Source organism: Lissotriton helveticus, chromosome 1_1 (genome assembly GCF_964261635.1).
Source record: "Lissotriton helveticus chromosome 1_1, aLisHel1.1, whole genome shotgun sequence".
NCBI lineage: Eukaryota > Metazoa > Chordata > Amphibia > Caudata > Salamandridae > Lissotriton > Lissotriton helveticus.
The window spans coordinates 1934519063-1934541115 of NC_136057.1; the positions used below are offsets into that span (position 1 = coordinate 1934519063).

General features: G+C 45.6%; 1 protein-coding gene across 1 annotated transcript in view; it reads right to left on the reverse strand.

Moving 5' to 3' along the window:
- Window positions 1-22053, reverse strand: part of KIAA1614 (KIAA1614 ortholog) — a 377026-nt gene that overhangs the window by 73992 nt on the left and 280981 nt on the right. Inside the window, exons 5-6 of the mRNA XM_078643502.1 lie at window positions 15333-17686; window positions 13723-13885 (exon numbers count right to left, since the gene is read on the reverse strand). Coding sequence (XP_078499628.1) covers window positions 13723-13885; window positions 15333-17686 — 2517 coding nt within the window. The remainder of the gene's footprint in view (window positions 1-13722; window positions 13886-15332; window positions 17687-22053) is intronic.

The window sequence follows — 22053 nt, forward strand, 5'->3', positions numbered from 1 at the left end:
ATTCCCCGTCGTCGAAGTGGGAGTCCCACGGTACATAAAAATAGCAATATTGCTAATATAACATAAATGATAATATCATAGAGTAATAAAAATAGAGATAATACACTGTAAAACCTCTAAAAGGTAACTTCCATAGGAAGACATTACAAGAGAAAAAACTCATTTGTAACATATCAGTGTCATTATGTTGGTCCAAACTGCAGCCAATCAGGCTCAAGCACCCTCTAGAACCTTCTCCTCAGAAGCTCAAGCCCTCAGATTTTCGTAGCACTAGTAATAATAGCGTATGAGGAGAAGAGAGCCTCTGAGGGGAGGAAGGGTGGGTCGCATGTGAATCTATGAAAGACACCAATACTGGAGAACCACCTGTTTACAGGTAAGTAACGATAGTTCTTCTCCAGTATTAGGGGTGTCTTTCATAGATTCACATGCTTGAATAGAATAGATAGCAGTAACTCCTTAGCACTGGGATTGCAAGCATCTTCACAAGAAGTAAACACATAGCTTAAAAGCATATAGCAATCACAGAAGAAAAAGGAGGAGGGAACAGAGGCTCACCTTATTTAAAGAGATGGCGAAGCACTGCTTGCCCCACTGCGGTATCCGCCTCATTGATGGAATCCAAACAGTAATGTCTGGTAAAGGTGTGCCTATTCGACCACGTTGCCGCCCGGCAAATCTGGTGTAGAGGCACTCCGGCAAACAAGGCGGTGGAAGACGCCATCGCTCTCGTCGAATGTGCCTTCACAGGACACTGTAAAGGCTTGCCAGCTTGTTGGTGACAGTAGGATATGGCTGCTGAGAGCCATCTTGCAAGTGTTTGTTTTGTCACTGAATGTCCCCTTCGCATTCTTCCATATGCTACAAAAAGTTGATCTGATTTGCGGAAAGGGGCAGTTCTTGAAATGTAAAACTTTAGACAACGACTGATGTCTAAGGAATGAAGGCGTTGTTCTGCCGGTGACTGTGGATTCGGGAAGAAAGTCTTCAAGAAGACAGGTTCGTTCAGATGGAAATCTGTAGGCACTTTTGGCAAAAAAGAGGGATTGGTACGAAGAGATACTCCATCGGTTTTGAATTGCAAATAAGGAGGCTTGATTGTGAAAGCATGAAGATCGCTCACACGGCGAGAAGATGTTAGGGCCAAAAGCAAAACGACCTTCCAGGTAAGAAATTTGTTGTCTGCTCTGTGGATTGGCTCAAAAGGAGGCTTCATGAGCTGTGACAATACCACATTGAGTTGCCATGCCGGAGGCGGGCGTCTGATAGGAGGAAACTTCCTGAAGAGACCTTTAAAGAATTGTCTGATAATTCTGGATGAGCAGAGAGAGGTTGAGCCATCATGCCTGAAACGTGAAATAGCTGCCAGAAAGACCCTCAAGGTGGCATGAGAGAGGCCAGACTGAGCAAGGCTTAGAAAGAAAGGCAACAGCTGTTCCGGGGCAGAAGTGAGTGGATGGACATTTGCTTCTGCGCACCAATGGCAAAACCGTTTCCACTTTAGTTTGTACGTTTGAACAGTTGAGGAAGCTCTAGCAGAAGCTAGAATCTCTCTGCATTCTTGGGGCATCTCTAAGTTCGCGAATTCGAGGTATTCAGGTTCCATGCCCATAACTGAAGAGTGGTCGGGTCTGGATGGCAGACTTGGCCCTCGTCCATGGACAGAAGGTCCGGACGTGGATGTAGACGAATGGGCGTGCATTGGGACAACAGAAGAAGTTCTGAGAACCAAGCCTGTCTGGGCCAACGAGGTGCGATCAGTATCAAGTGGCAGGGTTGCCTGCGCATCTTCCACAACGTCCTCGGCACCAATGGTATGGGAGGAAATGCATAGGCGAACAGGCCGCTCCAGTCCATGAGAAGGGCGTTGCCGCTGGACCCCGGATGAGGATGCCAGCTCGCAAAGGCGGGGCACTTCCGATTCAGTGGAGTGGCAAAAAGGTCCATCAGGGGACGACCCCATCGCCGGAACACCATGTCCAGAGTCTCTTGATGAAGCTCCCACTCGTGGGTCGATGATGTGGACCTGCTCAACGAATCCGCTAGTATGTTTGAAACCCCCGGCAGATGGACCGCCGTCAGGGAGATTCGATGGCGAAGAGCCCAGTTCCAGATCTTCTGAGCTAGCCGAGACAAGGGCTGAGATCTTGTGCCGCCCTGTTTGTTCATGTAGTGCATGCTGGTTGTGTTGTCCGTTTGAACCAGCACGGACTCTCCTTGCACTACTGGCAGAAAAGATCTGAGAGCAAGGAAGATCGCCAGCAGCTCCAATCTGTTGATATGCCATGTTCGTTGTGACGGAGTCCACTTTCCTTTGATTGAAAGGTCTAGGAGATGAGCTCCCCAACCCTCCATGGATGCATCTGTGGTCAGTGTTAGATCCGGAGGAAGGGCCAGAAAGGAAACTCCTTCGTTCAGGTTGGATGGTTCTCTCCACCAAAGGAGACTGTCTTTCATGCGAGACGAGACCCTCACTAGATCGTTGAAGGATCCTGACACTTGGCGCCATTGCAGGTCTAGTTCCTCCTGAATAGGGCGAGTGCGGAGCCTGCAATTCGGGAGTAGAGCGATGCAGGACGACGCCATCCCCAGAAAGGACTTCAACATGCGCACAGAAACTGACTGTTTTGAACGGATGAGGGTGACCAGACGTACTATTTTCACCTGTCGTTCTTGGGAAACGAAGGCTTTTGATAATTCCGTGTCGAGAATGGCACCCAGGAAGTTCCTCCTTTGTGATGGTGTTAAGTGTGACTTGTCCACGTTGATGGTCAACCCCAGTGACTCGAAAGTCCGCAGGCAGAGACTTGTGTCGTGAGCCAGCTGAAGAGGAGACGGAGATTTCAGGAGGCAATCGTCCAGATAAGGAAAAATCTGCACTCCTTGAAGACGTAGATAAGCCATGACTGGGGCCAGGACCTTCGTGAAAACACGAGGCGCTGAACGCAGGCCGAAAGGCAGCACCTTGAATTGGTAATGGACAGTGCCCACCTTGAACCTCAGGAATTGGCGATGTTGTTGCAGAATCGGCACATGAAAGTAGGCGTCTTGCAGATCTATCGTGGACAGAAAATCTCCGGTGCAGAGAAGCCGCAAGACTTCTGACAATGTGAGCATGCGGAAAGACTGCTGTTTTAGAAAGAAATTGAGCGCCCTCAAATCCAGTATAGGCCGCCACTCTCCCGTCTTCTTGGCAATGAGGAAAAAACGTGAGTAGAAACCTGTCCCTTGTTGTGATATAGGAACCACTTCGACTGCACCTTTTAGTATGAGAAGACGAACTTGATGTTGCAATTCTAGCAAATGGGGAGGTGGCGGGCCTGATGGCGGAGAATGAGGAGGAATCTCTGTGAACTCCAAGGCATGACCCTTGCGAACAATGTCCAATACCCATTGGTCCGATGTTATCAGAGACCATTGGGAATAAAACTGCGAGATTCTCCCTCCAACTCCTTGTGTGACATGAGAGTCACTGGCGTTTGTTGTTGGCACCCCTATAAGTAGGTTTTCCTTTATAGGGTCTTGACTGATTTTGGCGAGTAGACTGCTGGGAGGAGTAACGTTGATTGCCTTGGTTGAATTGGCGGTACTGAGTGTGTCCTCCTCGAAAAGTTGTGGAAGACGAACCTCTTCCACGGGCGCCACGAAAGGGCTGCTTCTTAAATTGTAAAGAGACTAGCGATTTTGCTGTATCGGTGTCCTTTTTAATTGACTCAAGCGCCTCGTCAATGTGAGCGCCAAAAAGAGATTCACCGTCATAGGGCATGTCGAGTATCTTCGACTGGACTTCTTGTCGGAAAGAAGTGGATTTAAGCCAGCCCTGGCGGCGGAGAGCCGCAGCACTGGCGAGGATGCGAAATCCCGTACTCGCCACATCAATCGCACAGTCAATCATTTCCTCTGACGCCCTCATGCCATCCTGGAGAACTTGCTGGGCTTCCGCTCTGGACGCTTCTGGAATTAGTGAAACGAATGCGGAAATGTCAGACCACATTTGCCTGTCGAAACGACCTAGAATGGCCAATGCATTTCCAGCGCGTACAGACGTAGAGGACATGGTGGAAAATTTCTTCCCAATGGCGTCCAAACGTCGACCCTCTCTATCCGGTGGAGTAGTGAGAGGAGTCGCCGGATTGCGGGATCGCCGCTGTGCCGCCTGTGTGACAACCGAGTCTGGTTTGGGATGCGACAGCAAACAAGCAGGAGAACCTGCAGGAGCCTTGTACTTCCTTTCCAGGCGAGGGACTTGTGCCGGCAAGGAGTTTGGAGAATTCATAATCCTCATCCCTTCTTTCCATACAAATTCTATGATTGGTATGGTGTGAATTTGTTTGTATGGTTTGTTTTTGAAATCGTAGAGAAAGCAATCTTCTTGCCGCTGTTCTCTTGGCAATTTAAAGCGGTCCGCCGCTTTATTCATCAGCACATGGAAGCTTGCTGTATCAATGGAAGGCGAATCACCTGCCTCTGGCTGTTGCGGAGAAGGTGTCTGTATCCGATAGTCGTCGTAATCCACCATATCTGGATCTTGCTCATCGTCAGTATCCTGGTGTAATTCTCCTTCTTCACTGTCCGACTCATTCACCCCGTGCGCACCAGGTTGCGGAATAAGAGGGGGGTGAGGGCGGGGAAGCTCTGGCAAAGCAGGCTGCTCCAAAGACTGCGGATGGGTGGCAGGGCCGGAGTCCTCCGCAGGAGCGTGGCTTGGAGTACCCTGAGGGGTAGGCGGAAACCTTCGGTTGTAGTCATCCAGCATATGCTGGAGGTTTGAAAACAAAGAAAACTGGGAAAGATGCCATAGGAAACTGGACCAATTGGTCATCCGGTTGGACCACTTCCTCCACCTCCTCCTGGTCAGAACTGGAGTCTTGACATTTTATGATTAACTCCGATGGACTGTGAGCTTCATCGTCATCATCGTCCCCCATAGATCCAGTCTCGTGATCAGTTGCCATCAAAGGTGAGGGTAATTGGAGATCAGGAGGTGGCAACTGCAGAGAAGAATCCCTGCCAGAGGTCAAGGAAGGCAGTGGTACCAGAGGCATGGTGGCAAAAGAACCCAATCCTGACGAGGATCCTGAACATGCCGCTGAGGAAATCGCCATCGTCGACGAGGTAGGGCCCACTGAGGGATTCGTCGTCGACGGTATCGTCGTTGACGGAACGTGCGTCGACGGAGTCTTCTTTGCTGGGATCTGAGGAGACGGCAGCCTCGTCGACGGTGTCTTCGTCGACGGTATCTTCGTCGACGATAATGTCGTCGACGGCACCGTCGTCGACGGTACCTTCGTCGCTTTCTTCGACGACGACGCCGTCGTCGTGGAGCTGGTCGACGGAGCACTCGACGTCGACGGGGCTCTCGTCGTCGAAACCATCGTTGCCTTCTTCGTCGACAATGTCGACGTCGACGAGGTGGTCGACGGAGAGGCTGACGTCGACGGGACCTTCGTCGACGATGGATCCTTCGACGTCGAAGAGGTTTTCTTCGTCGACGGCAACTTCGTCGCCGACGAGACAATAGGGATCGTCGACGGGATTGTAATAGCTCTCGTCGACGCTGAGGACGTCGACATCACCGTCGTCGACGACGAGGAAGCAGACGTCGTCGTCACAGAGGTCGTCGACGAAGACATCAAAGCCAATCTTGTGGACGGAACGGTCGTCGACGAGCCCGTCGACGACCTGGGAGTCAAGACTGTCAGAATACTGATAGAGCCTGGACAAGACGCCTGAGAGCCAGGTCTCGTGGGCGTTGACACAGAAGGCATAGAACTTGAAGATTGTGCCACAGGCAAAGCCAGCTTTTTCTTTTTCTGAAGAAAAGGAGAAGGCAAGTCTTGAACACTCCCACGCTTGGAAGGGACAGTGGAACAGCCTGACTGAAGACTTACTGCGTCTGACAGAACATCTTCTTTATCTTGGAGGCGCTTCAACCATATAAGAAGACGACCTTCCCTGTCTCTGAGAGTCTTAGAAGGAAGAGCTCTACAGAATTTACATTCATCCACCTTGTGGTCAGGGTACAGGCAGTAAATACACTTTTGGTGGGGGTCCTTCTCAAACAACCGTAGTTTCCCACATGAAGAGCAAGCTCGAAACAAAGACTTCTTACTTGACATTCTGGAAAAAATAAGTTGAAGAGACAAACTCTGAAGAAAAACTGAGCAGAGCTCAGGGAGACTCCCTTCACACGACGTGCGGTAGAAAATCTGAGGGCTTGAGCTTCTGAGGAGAAGGTTCTAGAGGGTGCTTGAGCCTGATTGGCTGCAGTTTGGACCAACATAATGACACTGATATGTTAGAAATGAGTTTTTTCTCTTGTAATGTCTTCCTATGGAAGTTACCTTTTAGAGGTTTTACAGTGTATTATCTCTATTTTTATTACTCTATGATATTATCATTTATGTTATATTAGCAATATTGCTATTTTTATGTACCGTGGGACTCCCACTTCGACGACGGGGAATATTCAAGCATGTGAATCTATGAAAGACACCCCTAATACTGGAGAACAAACATTACCGAATCGGTAACATTTACCAATTGTTTACCTACATTCTATTTACCGATTCTTAAATACCGAATCGGTAAAATTCGGTATTTAGGAATCGGTAAATAGAAATTACCTACATCTAGCCCCAAGTGTGTACAACAAATGCTTAACACTACCCTCTGATAAAGCCTTACTGCTCGCCCACACTACCACAAATAGAGAGTAAGGTGCTATCAACTTATACCTATGCCTACCTTTGGGGTTCCACTGGACCCCAGTGCACACTATACCTTAATTTGGTATAGTATATACAGAGCCAGCTTCCTACAGGGTGCTAGTAGGCAATGGGCCACTAGCCCTAGCGGCTAATCTGCCCCTGAGGTGACCACTTCATGTCGAGAGTGGTACCTTTTCTACCTAGAAGCATCTATTCTGCCACTTTTAAAAATGACAGAACCCTTCTTTGGATGTACAGTGCAGGTAGACCACCCTAGGGGTGTGGCTAGCCTTTTGGGGGTGTATGTCTCCTGACTGCCTAATTTTCCCACCTGCCCGGGTTGCAAATGTGCCTGGGAAATGGGTTGGCTTTTTCCTCCTCTGGGAGGTAGCGTGATTGCATATCAGAGGCAGTGGGAGCTTTGAAGCTGACTGCATTGATGTGCCACTTCACTAGCCATCCTGTCAGGGAGTGAGGTGCCACCTCCCACCCAGGCACGCCTTTGTTTCTTACTCCTGAGAGAGTTTACACCTCTAAGGAAGCCAACTGGATTCATGTCACAATAAATCTAACTTTGGAAAAAGGGTGGGTTTGATGAGACAAGTTGTTTGATACCAAACATGACACATTTCAGTGGGACTATAATGGAGCTGTCAACCTTGGGGTGCCAGCCCATGTTATCCTATGGCCCTCTGAACACTTATAGTAGCCCCTACTGGAAGGAGACTATTATAGGGACATATAAGCTTGCAAAATGCCCACACCTTAAATATAATGCACCCTGCCTCCTGGGATCAGGAGGCCTACCTTTGGGGTGACTGACATATATTAAAAATAGTGCTGTGACCTTGCAAGGCATGGTGAGCACTAAGTCAAGCTTGAGCAGTTTGCACTGCTCCTACAGTCTGAAATGGCAGGCCTGCTGTCATCTGTTTACTTGAGTTACTCGGGTGGCACAATCAGTGCTACAGGCCATGGTGAGTCCTTTAACTCTCATGCCCTTGGTACCACTTACCAGGGACTTACAAGAGGGCTAAAATCCTTGCCAATTGGTATTACCAATTCACATTCATCATATTTTTGGGAGAGAGCACTGGCACTGGGGCCTGCTTAGGAGGTCTCAGTGCACTTTTAGAGTCAAAGCTATCAGCATTGGAGTAAAAAGTGTGGTGATGACCATACAAAAGGGGCACTTTGCTATAGTAAGGGATGGGGGCTCTACAACATTATAATTCTTAATATTTAACTTTCTCACAATTTTCATCAGTATACCTTTAAACTTCTGCGTCCAATGCAGTTCCCTGTTTCTAATTTCCATAGCACAAAAAGTTGAAACTTTTAGATCATCTTGACCTGCCAAATTTACCCCAAAAGCATAATGGTTATTTCCATGCATGGAAGTTCCAGGATTGCAAACTAGATTCTATTCTTACGGAAGGGGTCATTACTCCACTGGGCAGACCAAGCAATTTCTTTAGACATTTGCCTTCACACGTATTCCACGTTGACTCAGAGCTCAGGCATAAAACTTCAGCCCTATACAAACACTGAGGGGACACCATTGCCCTGTATGCGGTAAACACTGGGGAGAGAGAGGGACCATCAAAACCTTTTTAAAACTGGATAGCCCCCAGTCTTAGTTAAAGTCTTGGCACCCCTCATTTCACGATCCAATACCTAATTTAATTTCTCGCAAAATGTCATCCCTAAGTACTTATATGGGGTAGCGACTTCTACAGGCTTATTCCCAAGGACCCACTTGTAAAATATGGATTTCTGGACAAATTTGACAGTTTTCGCTTTATCTATATACCTGGTAAAGTCAAGGGTCAATATTTACTGAACAACTCAAGCTTTCTTTGGAGCCCCACCTGCGTTAGGTCAACAATTGCAAGGTCATCAGCATATAGAAGGCACGATATGTGTCTTCCCCCATTTCAGGAGGAATGCCTTGGCTTCCGTTAGGACCTCTGGCACGTCAGTAAGCTATAAGGAAAAAAAGTATAGGAGCCAACAAGCACCCTTGTCTCAACCAATTCGATAAGGTGATTTTCCTTCATAAGAATCCTGAGTGATCTAATTCCACCTGCGCCCAGTTATTATTGTGAAATTTTTGAAGCATACTCAAAAAGTAGTTGGGATTCCCATGTCACTCCATAAGACCATGAGATTTTTCAATTTACTAAGTCAAAAGACGAACGAAAATTCACAAAGCAACAATATAAGGCATCAGTGGTTTCCATAGCCTTCTGACCCATTGCTCATAACCTAAAACAATGGTCAATCGTAAAGTTACCTGGTTTAAAACACCTTGTCCAATCGGAATCAGGTTACTACACACAATCCATTTCTTCAAGTGCTGTAAAATAGCCTTCAGTATAATTTGGCTTGAATAGCACTTACAAATATCAAACGAAAGCTGTTGGCTTATGCTGGTTCGTTTTTCTAATGGATTGGTTTGATTAATGCCCATTTCAAGCTAATTGGGAATAGTCCTAAACTAGTTATTGAAATAAACACTTTAGAAAAAAAGTTGGCCCACCAGTTAACATCAGATGTTATTACAAATGCTGGTAAATTACCTGGACTGGCTGCTCTCATCAACTTAAGGGAGGATATTATTTTAGTCAATGAATTTACACTTAGCAGATTTAATAAGGTCTTCTTCTGGGGGAACACAGGGGCCTCTGCTTAGATGATCAGGAGAACTATATAAACTAGTTAGGTGAAAGAACCAAACCTCTTCCAGAACCATACACCTTATTGGCTCTTGGACTACCTTACAGCCCGTCTGGACAAGTTTTCAAACTGAACTGTTTTTGTATCCTCAGTCAGATTTCTTTTGCTTTAAGCAATGACTCAATCTCCATTTTGGCCATGTTCTATTCAGTTTTCTCCCACGAGCCCAACAGGTGCAACGTGGTGTGGCTCACTTTCTGAAGCCTTCTTTTTAAAGCTTGGCATTGGTTATCAAACCAGGGATGTTTGCTCATCAGGCAATACTACATGTTACTATTTGCGGGATGAAACAGTTAACGACTTCCCTGATGAGCTCATCATACCACTGTACCACATCTACTCCCTCTTCTCCCTCTCGTGGAAATACTTTACTAACTTGATAATCACACATATGTGCCATATACCTATCATTGATACGAGTCATTTGCTTTTCGGAAAAGAGGTTTCCAGGGATCACAGTTTGCTTTGGGTGGGCTCCGACCAGAAAACCACCTTTAAGCCCCAGTGATCACTTGCAGGAAATTCAACCCCTCTAAATGATTGACACAGCCCAAAGTTCCACGCTTGTAAAAATATGCAATCCATAGTACACTTCTGGTTGGTATACACATACATTTGGGCTGGTGGAGTATCATTGTCAAATCAGCCATTTAAACAGACAAATTCTAATTCTGCTAAAAGTTTTGTTAGCTGGAGAGGCCAACTTGTTTGAGTACAAGGAGGAAAAGCTGCCTCAGATATGTTATCAGCTTCCACGATTTCACCATGGATATTGTCCACCCATGAGGGAACTAACCGAAGATTTAAATACCCCACAATTATTATAGAGGAAGATACAGATAGGCCCCCTAGAGTAATCAAATTGTTTATAAACACTTCCCACTGAATGTTAAAGTTAGCTTGCGCCCCCTGGTTCACATATACATTCACCGCGATTAAAGCATTTGTAGGCATATAACCTTAAAACAAATTTAGTGAGCATGCCAACACCCAATTGTTGTCTTCACTCAAGGAAACAGCCTTCGCCACCATTATGCTAGAGGGATCTTAATTATTGGAGAACGAATGAACGGACCCTGACTACCCTCAACTACTCCTTCAGTCCTCCCTCTACTGGGGCCAATCTCTACCTCGGGGTGACATAAACTTAAAAGGCGTATTTGCGTAAAACATGGCAAAGAAGAGAGGCGAAGCTCCATAAGCACAATATTTTCCGGTAGATCGGGACTCTCCAATTCCTGCCCCACACACTTTCCATGCATGGATATTAACATGGGTGTAGACTCTACCACTAAATGTGTCATCAATTGGGTCAATTAGTCAAGTAACCTTGAGTTCTTAAAATATTTCTAGACAAAGTCCTTTATCGACTTAGCCAGCAACATAGCCGGTAGGAGTTGGACAAATCCTCTACCAGATCCTGAAAGGTGGAAAGGTTAAAACCGAGCAGTGTACGCTGGTCCTTCATTAAGATCATTAATATCATCGGCCAATCCCTTAGCCCTTGCCCGAGTTTGGTATTCCTCAACGGCACTTTAGAGTTGTAAGCTCCTTTGCTCTGTACAGGCATAGCTTTCCCACTTGCACCGATTACTCACAGGGTCACAAAGCTTACTGAGGTCTATAAGTCCTTAAAAAATAGTTTACACCTGCCAGAAGACTTATCAGCTCTAAACAATACAAAAATTCAATCACATTTGGCCTTTGACCTGTACTAGTAAAAATTAACAACACTGGAAGTTAAAGAGTCTAATCATCAAACATCAATCAGAGAGCAAGATAGGTAAACAGCCTCCTCCTCGTGATTCGCTGGAATGGTCCAGTGCTACCTCCGCCTCCACCCTTAAGTCTCTTTGACTTGACTTTTAACACTTACTGTTGTATATCTTTACCTACCCTTTTTAAGTGGAGCTGCAAGGCATGCTGTATTCAGGTATGGACTTGAAGCTCCGCCCACTCTCTGCCCATATTTTTTATTGGCTTGTGTCATTGTCCTTTGGAAACTATGGCTTTTCATTGGTCAATAAGCCTAGTAGTCACTCCTTTGTACCGCCTTGTCTCATTTTGTAACCTCCCATGAGGACACCCCGTTACATGTGCCTTTACTCGGTAAGCTTTTGAGCACTATTTGCTTAAATGGTTTGACACGCTCTCCCGCAATGCTTTCATTTTTCACAGCACAGCATTCCACGCTCATACAGTGGCCGCCGTACCTTTGGTTTATTTGCAGCACCGAACGTGGCTGGGTGTTTTTTTTTACTATTTATTAACTTTTTTTTTAAACTGCCCCATGCCGCATTTTCACTTTAATGGCGGCCATGCCCCCTTCCTTAGACGAGCCGTGTCTAAGGAAATGGGTGCGGCCGCAATTAAAGTGAAATCAAGGCATGGGGCACTTTTAAAAAAAAAAAATTATTTTTCAACTTGACAAATAAATGCTTTTTTTTTTTAAACCACCCCATACCGCGCTTTCACTTTAATGGCGGCTTGCCCCTTTCTTTAGACACGGCTCGTCTAAGGAAAGGGGCGCGGCCAACATTAAAGTGAAAGCAAGGCATATGCGCTTTTACAAACAAGCATTTGCAATGCAATAGTTCTTGCATTTACGAGAGTTTTGTAAATGGGAGACCTATTGCCTGGCAAATGCTTGTTATCATTTAGTGTTAGCGTTGTCCTTAACAGAGCCTGATAGGCATCACGGGCATACCATACGCAGAGATTTAAGAACTGGTCCACAAAAAATTGGGTGAGGAGGGCAAAAACCCTACACCGCCTGTCCCCCCGGCTCCCCAAGGGCAAGGCAGGACTAGGGATATGGCCCCCCTTGCGAGGATCAGCTGCGGCCAAGCTTATTGATTTACTGCAATAATCTAATAAAGCCCTCATTCCTTTAACCCTTTGTGGGAAAAACAGCAGGCATCGCGTAGCTGATACCAAGGCTGCTACTAGGGCTATGAGATGGAAAGCCTTCAATATTCACCAACAGGAACCGATGTGGCATAAAAGCATGTTTTGTGTTGTCCACTCAGCCATACATCGAGAGCTGGAAAACTGCGATCTCCGTAGGGCAGGCAGAAGCATGGACCACTGGGTGATCCCGCCACTGCATGCAGTGAGGAGCCAGCAGCCTGGACAGCGTTGTGGCAACACGAGGGTGGGACGGCGAACGAGTCACGTTCACGAAAAGAAGGAGGAGCACAAAAAGCTAATGTCCTGCTTCAGAGTGAAGTTGGAGCATGAGATGAGAAACTAGGGCTGAGCAGTGACAAGCTACTAAACAGGGAAGGGTTCTACGTCAGTCTCACACCCAAACCTCTCAATCCCGGGAGAGGTGGTGATTAACCCTGGAGAAACGGGGTATTCTTGCCTCATGGCTCAAAGGAATGAATAATGCTAGGACTCTTCAGGGGACAGAGGACACTGAAGATGCTCTGGTGTTAGACAAGAGCTAGTGCTTGCTTACAGAAATTAAAAAGAAGATGTCATATACAGGGCTCCTAGCAAGAAACAGTATCTCAGCAAAATTCTCTGCACCCCCACCCGGCCTTTTTAAAGCCAGAGGCAAACTTTAGACACTCAAAAGTACAAGGTGCACCTTGAATCGAATGATAAATGTAATTAATGGTGGGTTTCCCACTGCAGCTCATAAGTAACCATTTACAATTAGATTGCTTTAAATTAAATGTAAGCTTATGCAATGAAAAATGTATCTGCTTGTTTCATCTGACCTAGTGGCAGTGTCTGTTAAATAGACTGAGAAATGTTTTGTCTTCAAGGAGCTTTAAGTTACGTGGTGTCTCAAGATCACCCTGATTTAATTTGAAACGCGTGCTTCAACAAGTCCTGCTTTGGCTCATGAACCACTACAAGTATGATAGCCTAGTGCTATTCTATTACTAGACCAGTCTAAATAGGGCTTTAAAGTGAGCCTAGTGTGTCCACAAGGAAACAATTCTTTTCATACAGGAAGCCCTCTTACGGGCAATTTAGAAAAGGACAAGAGAAGACACTTTTTTCAGGCCTATTACCAGATCAGCAACTCATCAATGAATCCGCATAATGTACTTGTATACAGCATGCAGCGTAATGGGATATACATGTTTCGTACGCTTTCCTTTTTTTGGGCAGTGGAATTGTAGGTCAGATGTTCTACAGCACTAAAGATACTTTTTTAAATGGCAAACAAAGTGGGTTCACAACTGTTCTTTTACATATACGGAACTGCTACATGATAAAGAAATATGCATCTCACATCTTAAGTGTTAAGACTCACAATTGAGAGTTCCATTCTGTAGCTACTTCAGTCTGTTCTGTTCCATCCTCAGGCCTCCTCGGACTGATCAATTCCACAGGGTGGTTGGATTCTGTGGAGCCTGTCATCAGCGAGAGAGTAATGCTGGTAGAGTTGAGAGTGCCTGCATTGGAAGGACGAAGCCCTGTAAAGAAAAACCCTAAATGAACACACTTTAAAAGGGTCCCACTCATTTTCCAGCCAACTCTATGAACAATGATTTCAGGGAGGATATAGAAGAAAAGAGCTTGTGAGAACTTCAAAAGATGCAATCATCCAAAAATTGCATCCCATTCTGAATTTCTTCCATTTTAGGGATTGTAGACATTTCCTGGCATATGTGGAATACTTGCCACGGTTTTCAAACAGATCTGTGCACTTATATAGCTGTATAGGGGATTTCAAGTTAAAATCAGCCTCTGGAAGGTTAATAGCCATTGAAAAGGTATCATTGGAGCTCCTGAAGTGGTGGGCCAACCACAGACCTTACTTGTTCCCTAAAGATCTAGTGAAATGCACTGTAATAGATCAAACTTTTGTCTCCTAGGGTTTGGATTCGAGTACCTCCCAGGTAGATGTGACATGATAGTAGATGTGAACAGCCTCCATTAACTGGGAGAGAGTTTATAATCCGAACACTTAAATGTCACAGTGTACTCTTCAGGGTGCATGTGGTTAGTACCAGCAGCAAACTCGTCAATCAGCAGCTTGAGGCGAAAGGGAAGGCTTGATTTCAGAACTATAATATCTTAAAGAATGAAAAACCAAAGAAAGTGAGTATATTTAAAACATCAAAAGTAGGTACACTGAGCTTGAGGCAGATCAAATTCCACTGGCGGCAGTAGTGTTAATTTCTGTAAATGTTGCAAGCTTGTTGCCCAGGGTTGCCTACTGTCCACTTCACCGAATAGGTTTCATCAGTGCAGGGCATTTAGAGCAGATGGGCCTTTAAGGAACGAGGGCAAACTTTGATCAATAGCTCCTGCTATCAATATGTTGAAATGGTACACCGACAGTGCTAGGGTTTTCAGAGCTGCTCTGGGCCACTGTGGCATTGTTATGGATGGGAACCTTGATTATGGAAAAGGTCCCAATGTCACCATGTATCATAGTGGAGACCAAATTTGGAAGACAAACCTCTAGGCAGAACAAATAGTTTTAATTTATTTTTCCAGGTAGCTTATTGTGCTGTGAAGGCAGTTCTGGGCCTGAAGGCTTAGGAGATGTAAACAAGGAGCTGGTGTTAACTGTTCTTAAGTAGCAGGTTTAAGGCCAATCCCTAGGAGACATAACATTTGAGGGTATGTCTAATGAATACAAGGGCCAGAGCCTCACTGTGTCCTCCTCTCCAACCTAAGCAAAGCCATCAGGCTAATAGATGTAGTGCCCAATCATGCAATAATGTTCCAATAACACACAGGTCACTCGTCACATGTAACTGCACAATACATAAGCATGTGTTGTCACTTGCTACAATGTGCTCTAGGAGAACTTATATGTGCAGCTGGTAAATGTTGAAAGCCTGTATAGAAAGTATTCAGCATTTTATGAATAAGTCTCTGCAAAACAAAACACAGCATCATATTACTTACCTCCTTCAACACCGAGTTCTACTGGCATGCTGACTGTCCAGTTGTCTTTCTCTTGCACCATCTCCTCTCGCTGGTACTGTCCTGAGATGGTATCACTGGTTATGCCCACCTTGGCTTCTGTGATTGAATTTCTCTGAACCACCTGGTGCTCCAGGCTGCTGTGCCGTTTCTGAGGTTCATTCTGCTGGTAGTGCTCAATCCTAGTGTTGTTGCAGTTGTTGGTGGAAAGGGCTCCAAGCTTGGTCTTTTGAGATTTTGTGGATCTGGGGTTCCTGCTCACATGTCTCTGCCCTTCAGACGTAGATGCAGACTGCAGAACATTTTTCTTATGATTTGCTGGCCCATAATCTGGTTGATTGTTCTTTTGGTCACCACCTTCTTCTCCAGATATTCGGTGCAGAGTCCTTTGTCCCTTTAATACTGGAATACAGTTGGGCTGAAGGTATGACGACCTCTCACGTACAGATGCCAGAGTGGTTTGTCTATGCTTTTGCTCCTCATTCAGTGATTTAACATCAGGTTGAATTAATCGTGGCCCTCCACATTTAGAGGCAGAGAAGTGCTTGTGTTTTTGTTCTTCTAATGCATTACCAGAAACATTCTGCATAGTATTGAGACAATCAGAAATGCAGGGGTTAGGCATGCTACTTTCCCTTTTAGACAGCGATGTAGAGACATCATGTACATACTCCACAGTCTCAATCTTGTTCATAGCAGGATGAAGGCAGCTCATCTGCGCTTCTAACGTTAACAAATTGGTGGCTGTTCGCCTATTTTTCCCTTTCGAAATCGGCTCAGAGAGACACTGCGGAGTTAGAGGGAATTCAGATTCCTTCAGGCCAGGGTCTGTTGGCCCACTTTTGTGGTTTTCTAGTTTGTAGCTGCCTCCAGGTACAGCCTTTCGGGAGGACACAGAAGAAGGGACTTTCCCTGTCGGGGGAACTGGTATGTGGGCCTTCGTTTTGCAATATGGACTCAACGGATTCTGTATATTCTGAGATACTGTTCTCATTCGGGCGCTGTGGACCTTGCCAGGTAGCATGCAGTTCTCCATCAGCTCTTTTGTGTCCCAGGAGTCAGCAGTGGACTTTGATGGTAATAATGCTGGTTCTTCACCTGAGATCATAGTACAAATGATCCCCTCTTCAAGCCTTTGGTGTTCTTGGTCACTTGAAGTGGGAACTTGAGAAGAAACATTCTCAGCGGGTTCAACCTCCCGCCTACCCACTATACCCACAACCCACTTTGTTGCTAAACAAGGCTCACTGAGGGTGCCAGTTCTTTCTTTATTAACAATTTTTACATCCGCTGCAATTGCCTTCTCACCGCTTGCAGCAGGTTCTCCATCTCGACCTCTGTTGGCACCACAAACCTTAGATGGCTGTTTGTCTACCTCTAAGGCAACAAGTGGGCTACTAAGTAATGCACACCTATTAGTAGGGCCATCCACCCTGCCCCACCGTCTCATGGGCCGGCTTCTGATTGCACCAGCCTCTTCACTATCCGTACGGCCACTGTCAGATGTGTCAGTAGTGTCCAGGGCAGAGTCTGCATCATCAATGTAAGAGGCTTCTCCAATGTAAGTTTCGCGGATCCTCTCGGTGTGTATTCGCTGCCGGGATGGGAGTATCCAGAGTGGAGCTCCACAAGAACTTGAGGGTTGTGCTGCAGGTTCCAGGTGGAGTGGCTTGTGTTCCCCCACATTAGTGCTGGAGACCAAGTGTTCCTCTTTTGCACAGTTCTCTATGGGTTTGTTTCCTGTTAAGGTGAGCCCTGAGCTGGATGACGTATTGACTGAGTTGTCGATGGAAGAGCCACAAGATGTGCACTTCGCTGTGGCAGTTACTGTGATGGGGGAAGCATCAGATGACGTCTTTTGCACTACCACACACCCTCTGTGTCCCATGGCCTGCACACAATTCTGACGCTTGCAGGCCTTACTTAGTCTGTCTCCTCTATGGAGTCCTTCACCCTTGATATAATCTGAAAGGTCTGGCTTTGACACCAATGGGCTTTGTCCAAGAGAGAGGATGACAGAGTCTAGGACCCGCTTTTGACGCTGCTGCAGCCTCTCCTGGTAACGGGCCTCAGCATCCCGTGCAGACTCATCCTCGAAGCGAACGCGGGAGGGTGAGGGTCCCCGATGACGCCGCCGATGCTGACTGGAGCTGGAGTCGCCACTGGAAGAGTCACTCAGGCTACCGCTAGGGTGTGCAGCTCCATCTGTAAGTGTGCAGCAGCTGCGACTAGGGTGTGCAGCTCCATCGGTAAGTGTGCAGAAGCTGCGACTAGGGGGTGCAGCTCCAGCTGTAAGTGTGCAACTTTGCTGTTTATTCTGGTCAAGGCTGTGGTCCCTAATAGAGAAAAGAAGGCAGGTGAAAGGACAGTTGTACAAAGAAGCACGATAAATGTACAATTTTGGGAATCAGACAAGGACATACCAAAGCGAACTTAGGGCTTTACCAGGTTCAGTTGTTCTGTAGCTCATATTCAATTAGTGAAATCTAGTAAAGGCTGGGTCTGTGTTACAAAAACAGGAAGGAATCCACATAAACCATAGTTCAGGTAGTTTATCTGGAATCTATCATAGCTTCACATGATTGCTTCTTTTGCTACCTTATTCAAACATGTGAAAGGTTACAAACCATTGAAGAAAAACACTGCTTACGTTTAACAGTAGTTTTGCAGCTTAGAATTTATTTAGGTCCAGAACTAAAATCCCTCCATCAAGTGGCTGGGTCTGAAACTGCCTATTGTGTTTCTCAAACGTTAACAGTGGGTGATGACCTTGGACTTGTCTTGAATATCTCACCCTGCCATCGTTCAGAAGCGGCCATTGGTACTCACATCAACACCATCTTCAGACTGTTGTGCTTTTTGCTGGATACCTGTCTGTTGCTGTGCTAAGTGATGTGTGTAATCCAGTGTGCTGCCCTATGACCTCAAAGGGAAGTAGATTTGGTTGCATGTGAACCTTTATCAGACTAGAAAACATAAAATCAGCTCTTAGACATAAGGAATATTTTCCTTTAGCAACATAAATCCGTTACAGATTTATCAGCAGTGTCTAAAATATAAACATATGAGGTTGGAGGGATATCACACCCATCTGTGAATATTCTATGTCACACAAATAGTTCTTATATAGATTCAATACCCCTAAAATAGTGTTGTGTGAAAATGTGGGAATAACTTAATTTAGCAGCCTACAGAAATCCTCCAAATATGTTAAAGCATGAACGTCAAATGTTTTTTTGCTTGCTTATAGCAATGGCCACGTACCACATACCCACTTTGCACTCATGCTTTAAGGAAATGCCATTAAAAAGGCCAAATATTATTGTTTGCTTTTCCTAAACTGTTTGGATCTGTCATTACAGTACTTATTTGCACTGACAGTTAATATGCCAGCGGTGAGTCTTTACAGAACGTTGTCCCGTTAATATATTAGTTAAAATGACATTGAGAAATACCGTATGCAAAGACTGTGGATGCTTTGACAGAACTACCCTATCCTTATGTACCTCCAGAAAAGGACCATCTATTGAAAAGTATCTGAAAAGTACCCACTGTGGCATCAATTAAGAAGGAAACAGTCATTAGAAGCCTCTGGGTCGCAGATTCAAGCACAATAGTGGCTTGCAGCTCTTCTTACCATCATCAACAGCTAAATGGATCGTAGTCACAAAACATCCTACTCGAATCTCCCAAATTCGCAATCACAACAGCGCAAGACGAGTCCTTTTCATATGCGACCTCTTTGGCTGGAGCTCTCTGACCCCTAATTTCAGAACTCCTACCCCACTCGTCATTTTCATGAAACAAATGAAGGCTCACCTATTCAGGAAATAATCATACTAACTCCAAAAATGAATTTACACACAAAGAAGAAATGATGCATGCTCCTACACCAGTTTACAATTGTTGGATAATGAACCATTCTTGTCCCTTTTGATCAAAAATTGATCCCACTTCATTCCAGCTGCCAGGAATCAGCAGGATTCCCTTCTAATGAAACTTCTCTAACTTCCCATGGACTCTTGTATCTGCTTACTATGCTCACAGATAGATGCATAGAATGGTAATTTGGCAACCTAACCCCCCCCCCCGGCCCCCCACCCCCAAGATCTTGATGTAATCCCTGTTCTGTTTTTAAACTATTTCAACACAAACAACTTTATATTGATGACGTCCGGGTGCACTCTATGAAGAAAATGAATAGAATAAATAAATACCTTTCATACGCACTGAACACTATGTTTAAGCATCCAATTTGGTGCTGCAACCCTAGTTAGAGCTAGTAAAGCTTTCTTGACAGCACTTCTAAAAATGTAAGCGTACTCCTGATTTTGTATATGTCTCACGAATGTCACCCTAATGGAGACAGAGGTTGACAACTCAGGTCAGTCAAGCATCATAAATATTGCAGTATACGTTTAGTGACTGCTAATGAGCAAAATTGTTCAAGTTGTTTGTGTAATATGTGTTTGTTGTCCGCTTTCTGGCCTTTGCCGAGATTGATTCAACTACCTATACTTTACGACTTACAGAACCAATATGCTAACTTCAATGTCTTGGGGTCTATGTGAGCAAGAAGATTGTGATGATGTGAAAGGACTACTTCAAATAAAATATTTGAAGGGAAAGGGTGGCGTGACATTTGTAAGTGCACAAGGCAACAGTTAAATAGTGAGGAGTGCGAATTATTATACATCCCACACATGCAACAGGCGCATTTTTGGTAAATCTCTGGTGACCATGAAACATTACCCCACTGCCACTAAGCCATACCTCCTATACATTAAAGAAGATAGAGGAATTATCTTGGGGTCATCTAACCTGGATTATGATGAAAACTACTACTAATCTGTTGGGGGCTTTCCTCTGGAGGAATGGGTATGAAGGCGAACTGCAGGCTCCTTTATGGTCAAGGAATAGCATGTCTTTTTGCACAGGTCAATCCATCTGGACAAGGCTTATTTTTGGACCACCTTTCTCTGACTGCCACTGGCAAAGGCAATAAAAAGCTGGTCATCCACACAGTGCTCTTTCATGAACTGAATGTACGACCTAAAAGCTCTTCTAGGATCCAGTTGGTTAAGTAACTCCTCTTCCTTAGAGGGATTGGGAAAATGGAGGGAGATTGATGGGATGTGCATCATAAAAGGATGACAGAAAGGTAGCGCAAATTTGCTGCACCAATTTACCCAGGAAAAAGGTGGTGTATGAAGGTTGCACTGACAGCACAAGCAGCTCATCAACAAAGCCCACAGAGGTAACTGCATGAGAAATGCTGTCCTGGGACCGTATTACGGATTGGCATTTTTTGCTCCCGGCGCACCTTTGAAAAGGTGAGCCAGGCGCAAACAATGCCAATGCGCCCCATTGTGGTGAATGTGCTGCCCTGGGGGCAGCGCATTCATGTTAAAACACATGGAGCAGCCGCTCTGTGTTTTCACAGTGCAGGCAGCACCCACCTTCACTTTCAGAGGGGTTTAGAGATCCCCTTGTAGGCAGGTGCAGTCAGTGACTGCACCCGCCTGCAAAGGGATGTCTGGGGGGTCCATTGGACCCCCTACACCCCCTGCAGAGGGCTGCTCTCATGGGGTGCACTAAAAGTGCACCACCTTTTAAATGGCGCATTGTAAATGCGCCTCCTGAGGACTTCTTTGACTCTGCGCCCGCGTCTGTAATGTGGCACGGGTGCAGAGTCAAAGGAACTCCCGCATTTGCATAGGGCACGACCCTATGCAAATGAGGGAAACCCCTCCGCAGGTAAGGCTGGCGCTTTAAGGGCACCAGCGCTATCGGTATTATAGAAGGGGACGCACAAGCCTCTGCACCCCCTACTATAACACCAAAGTGCCCCAGAGGCGCGCAAAGCGAGCACAAACACCCGTTGCGCCCCGGGGCACCTTACGTAGTACAGCCCCTGGTGATTAATAATCTCCGAGAATAGCTGTATAGCGGCTCGACGGGTGACCTATTAAGAATGTCAGGGGAAAATTAGGGCTCCACTGAAGCATAATGAAGGGTACCGAGGTAACCATATATGTGAGACCCTTCAAAAAACAACTGCTGACTTGACTAGCAAAGATTGATCAGACAAACGTAAAAAACGTCAAAAGTACTGAGAAATAACCTTTAACAGTGGCCATTGCAAAGCCCTGTTGGGCCAGAGATAGAACAAATAGCAAAAACATCTGACAGTTTGACTTCCAGATTGTCAACTTGTTGATCTCTGCACCAACACACAAAGTTCAACCAACGACTGGCGTGAACAGACTTGGTAGAAGGATGCTTAACCACAAGAATAATATCCACTACTTCAGTGCATAAATCAGATCCACTGAATTGGTGCTGCTCAATCTCTACGCATGGGGGTGTACGTTGTGGATATTCGGGTGCAGGACCTGCCCTGTTGCTGAACCAGGAAGCCTCCCTAAAAATCAATATATTACGCTGCAGGAAGACAGATGTCACCCCGACGTTTCACTCCTGGCTGGAAGACATGTTTGATGTGGCTAAGTTTGAAAAAAAGATCTATAAGTTGAACGATAATTTACAAAACTTTGATTATATTTGGGGACCTTTTCTTGATAAATGATAATCTTGATTTTGTTTATCTATGTAATATTGATAGATCCTTATTCACCAAAGATATTTTCTATATGTTAATATTAATCTTTGTTGGGGGCGTGGCTTCGATGCCTTTGGAGAT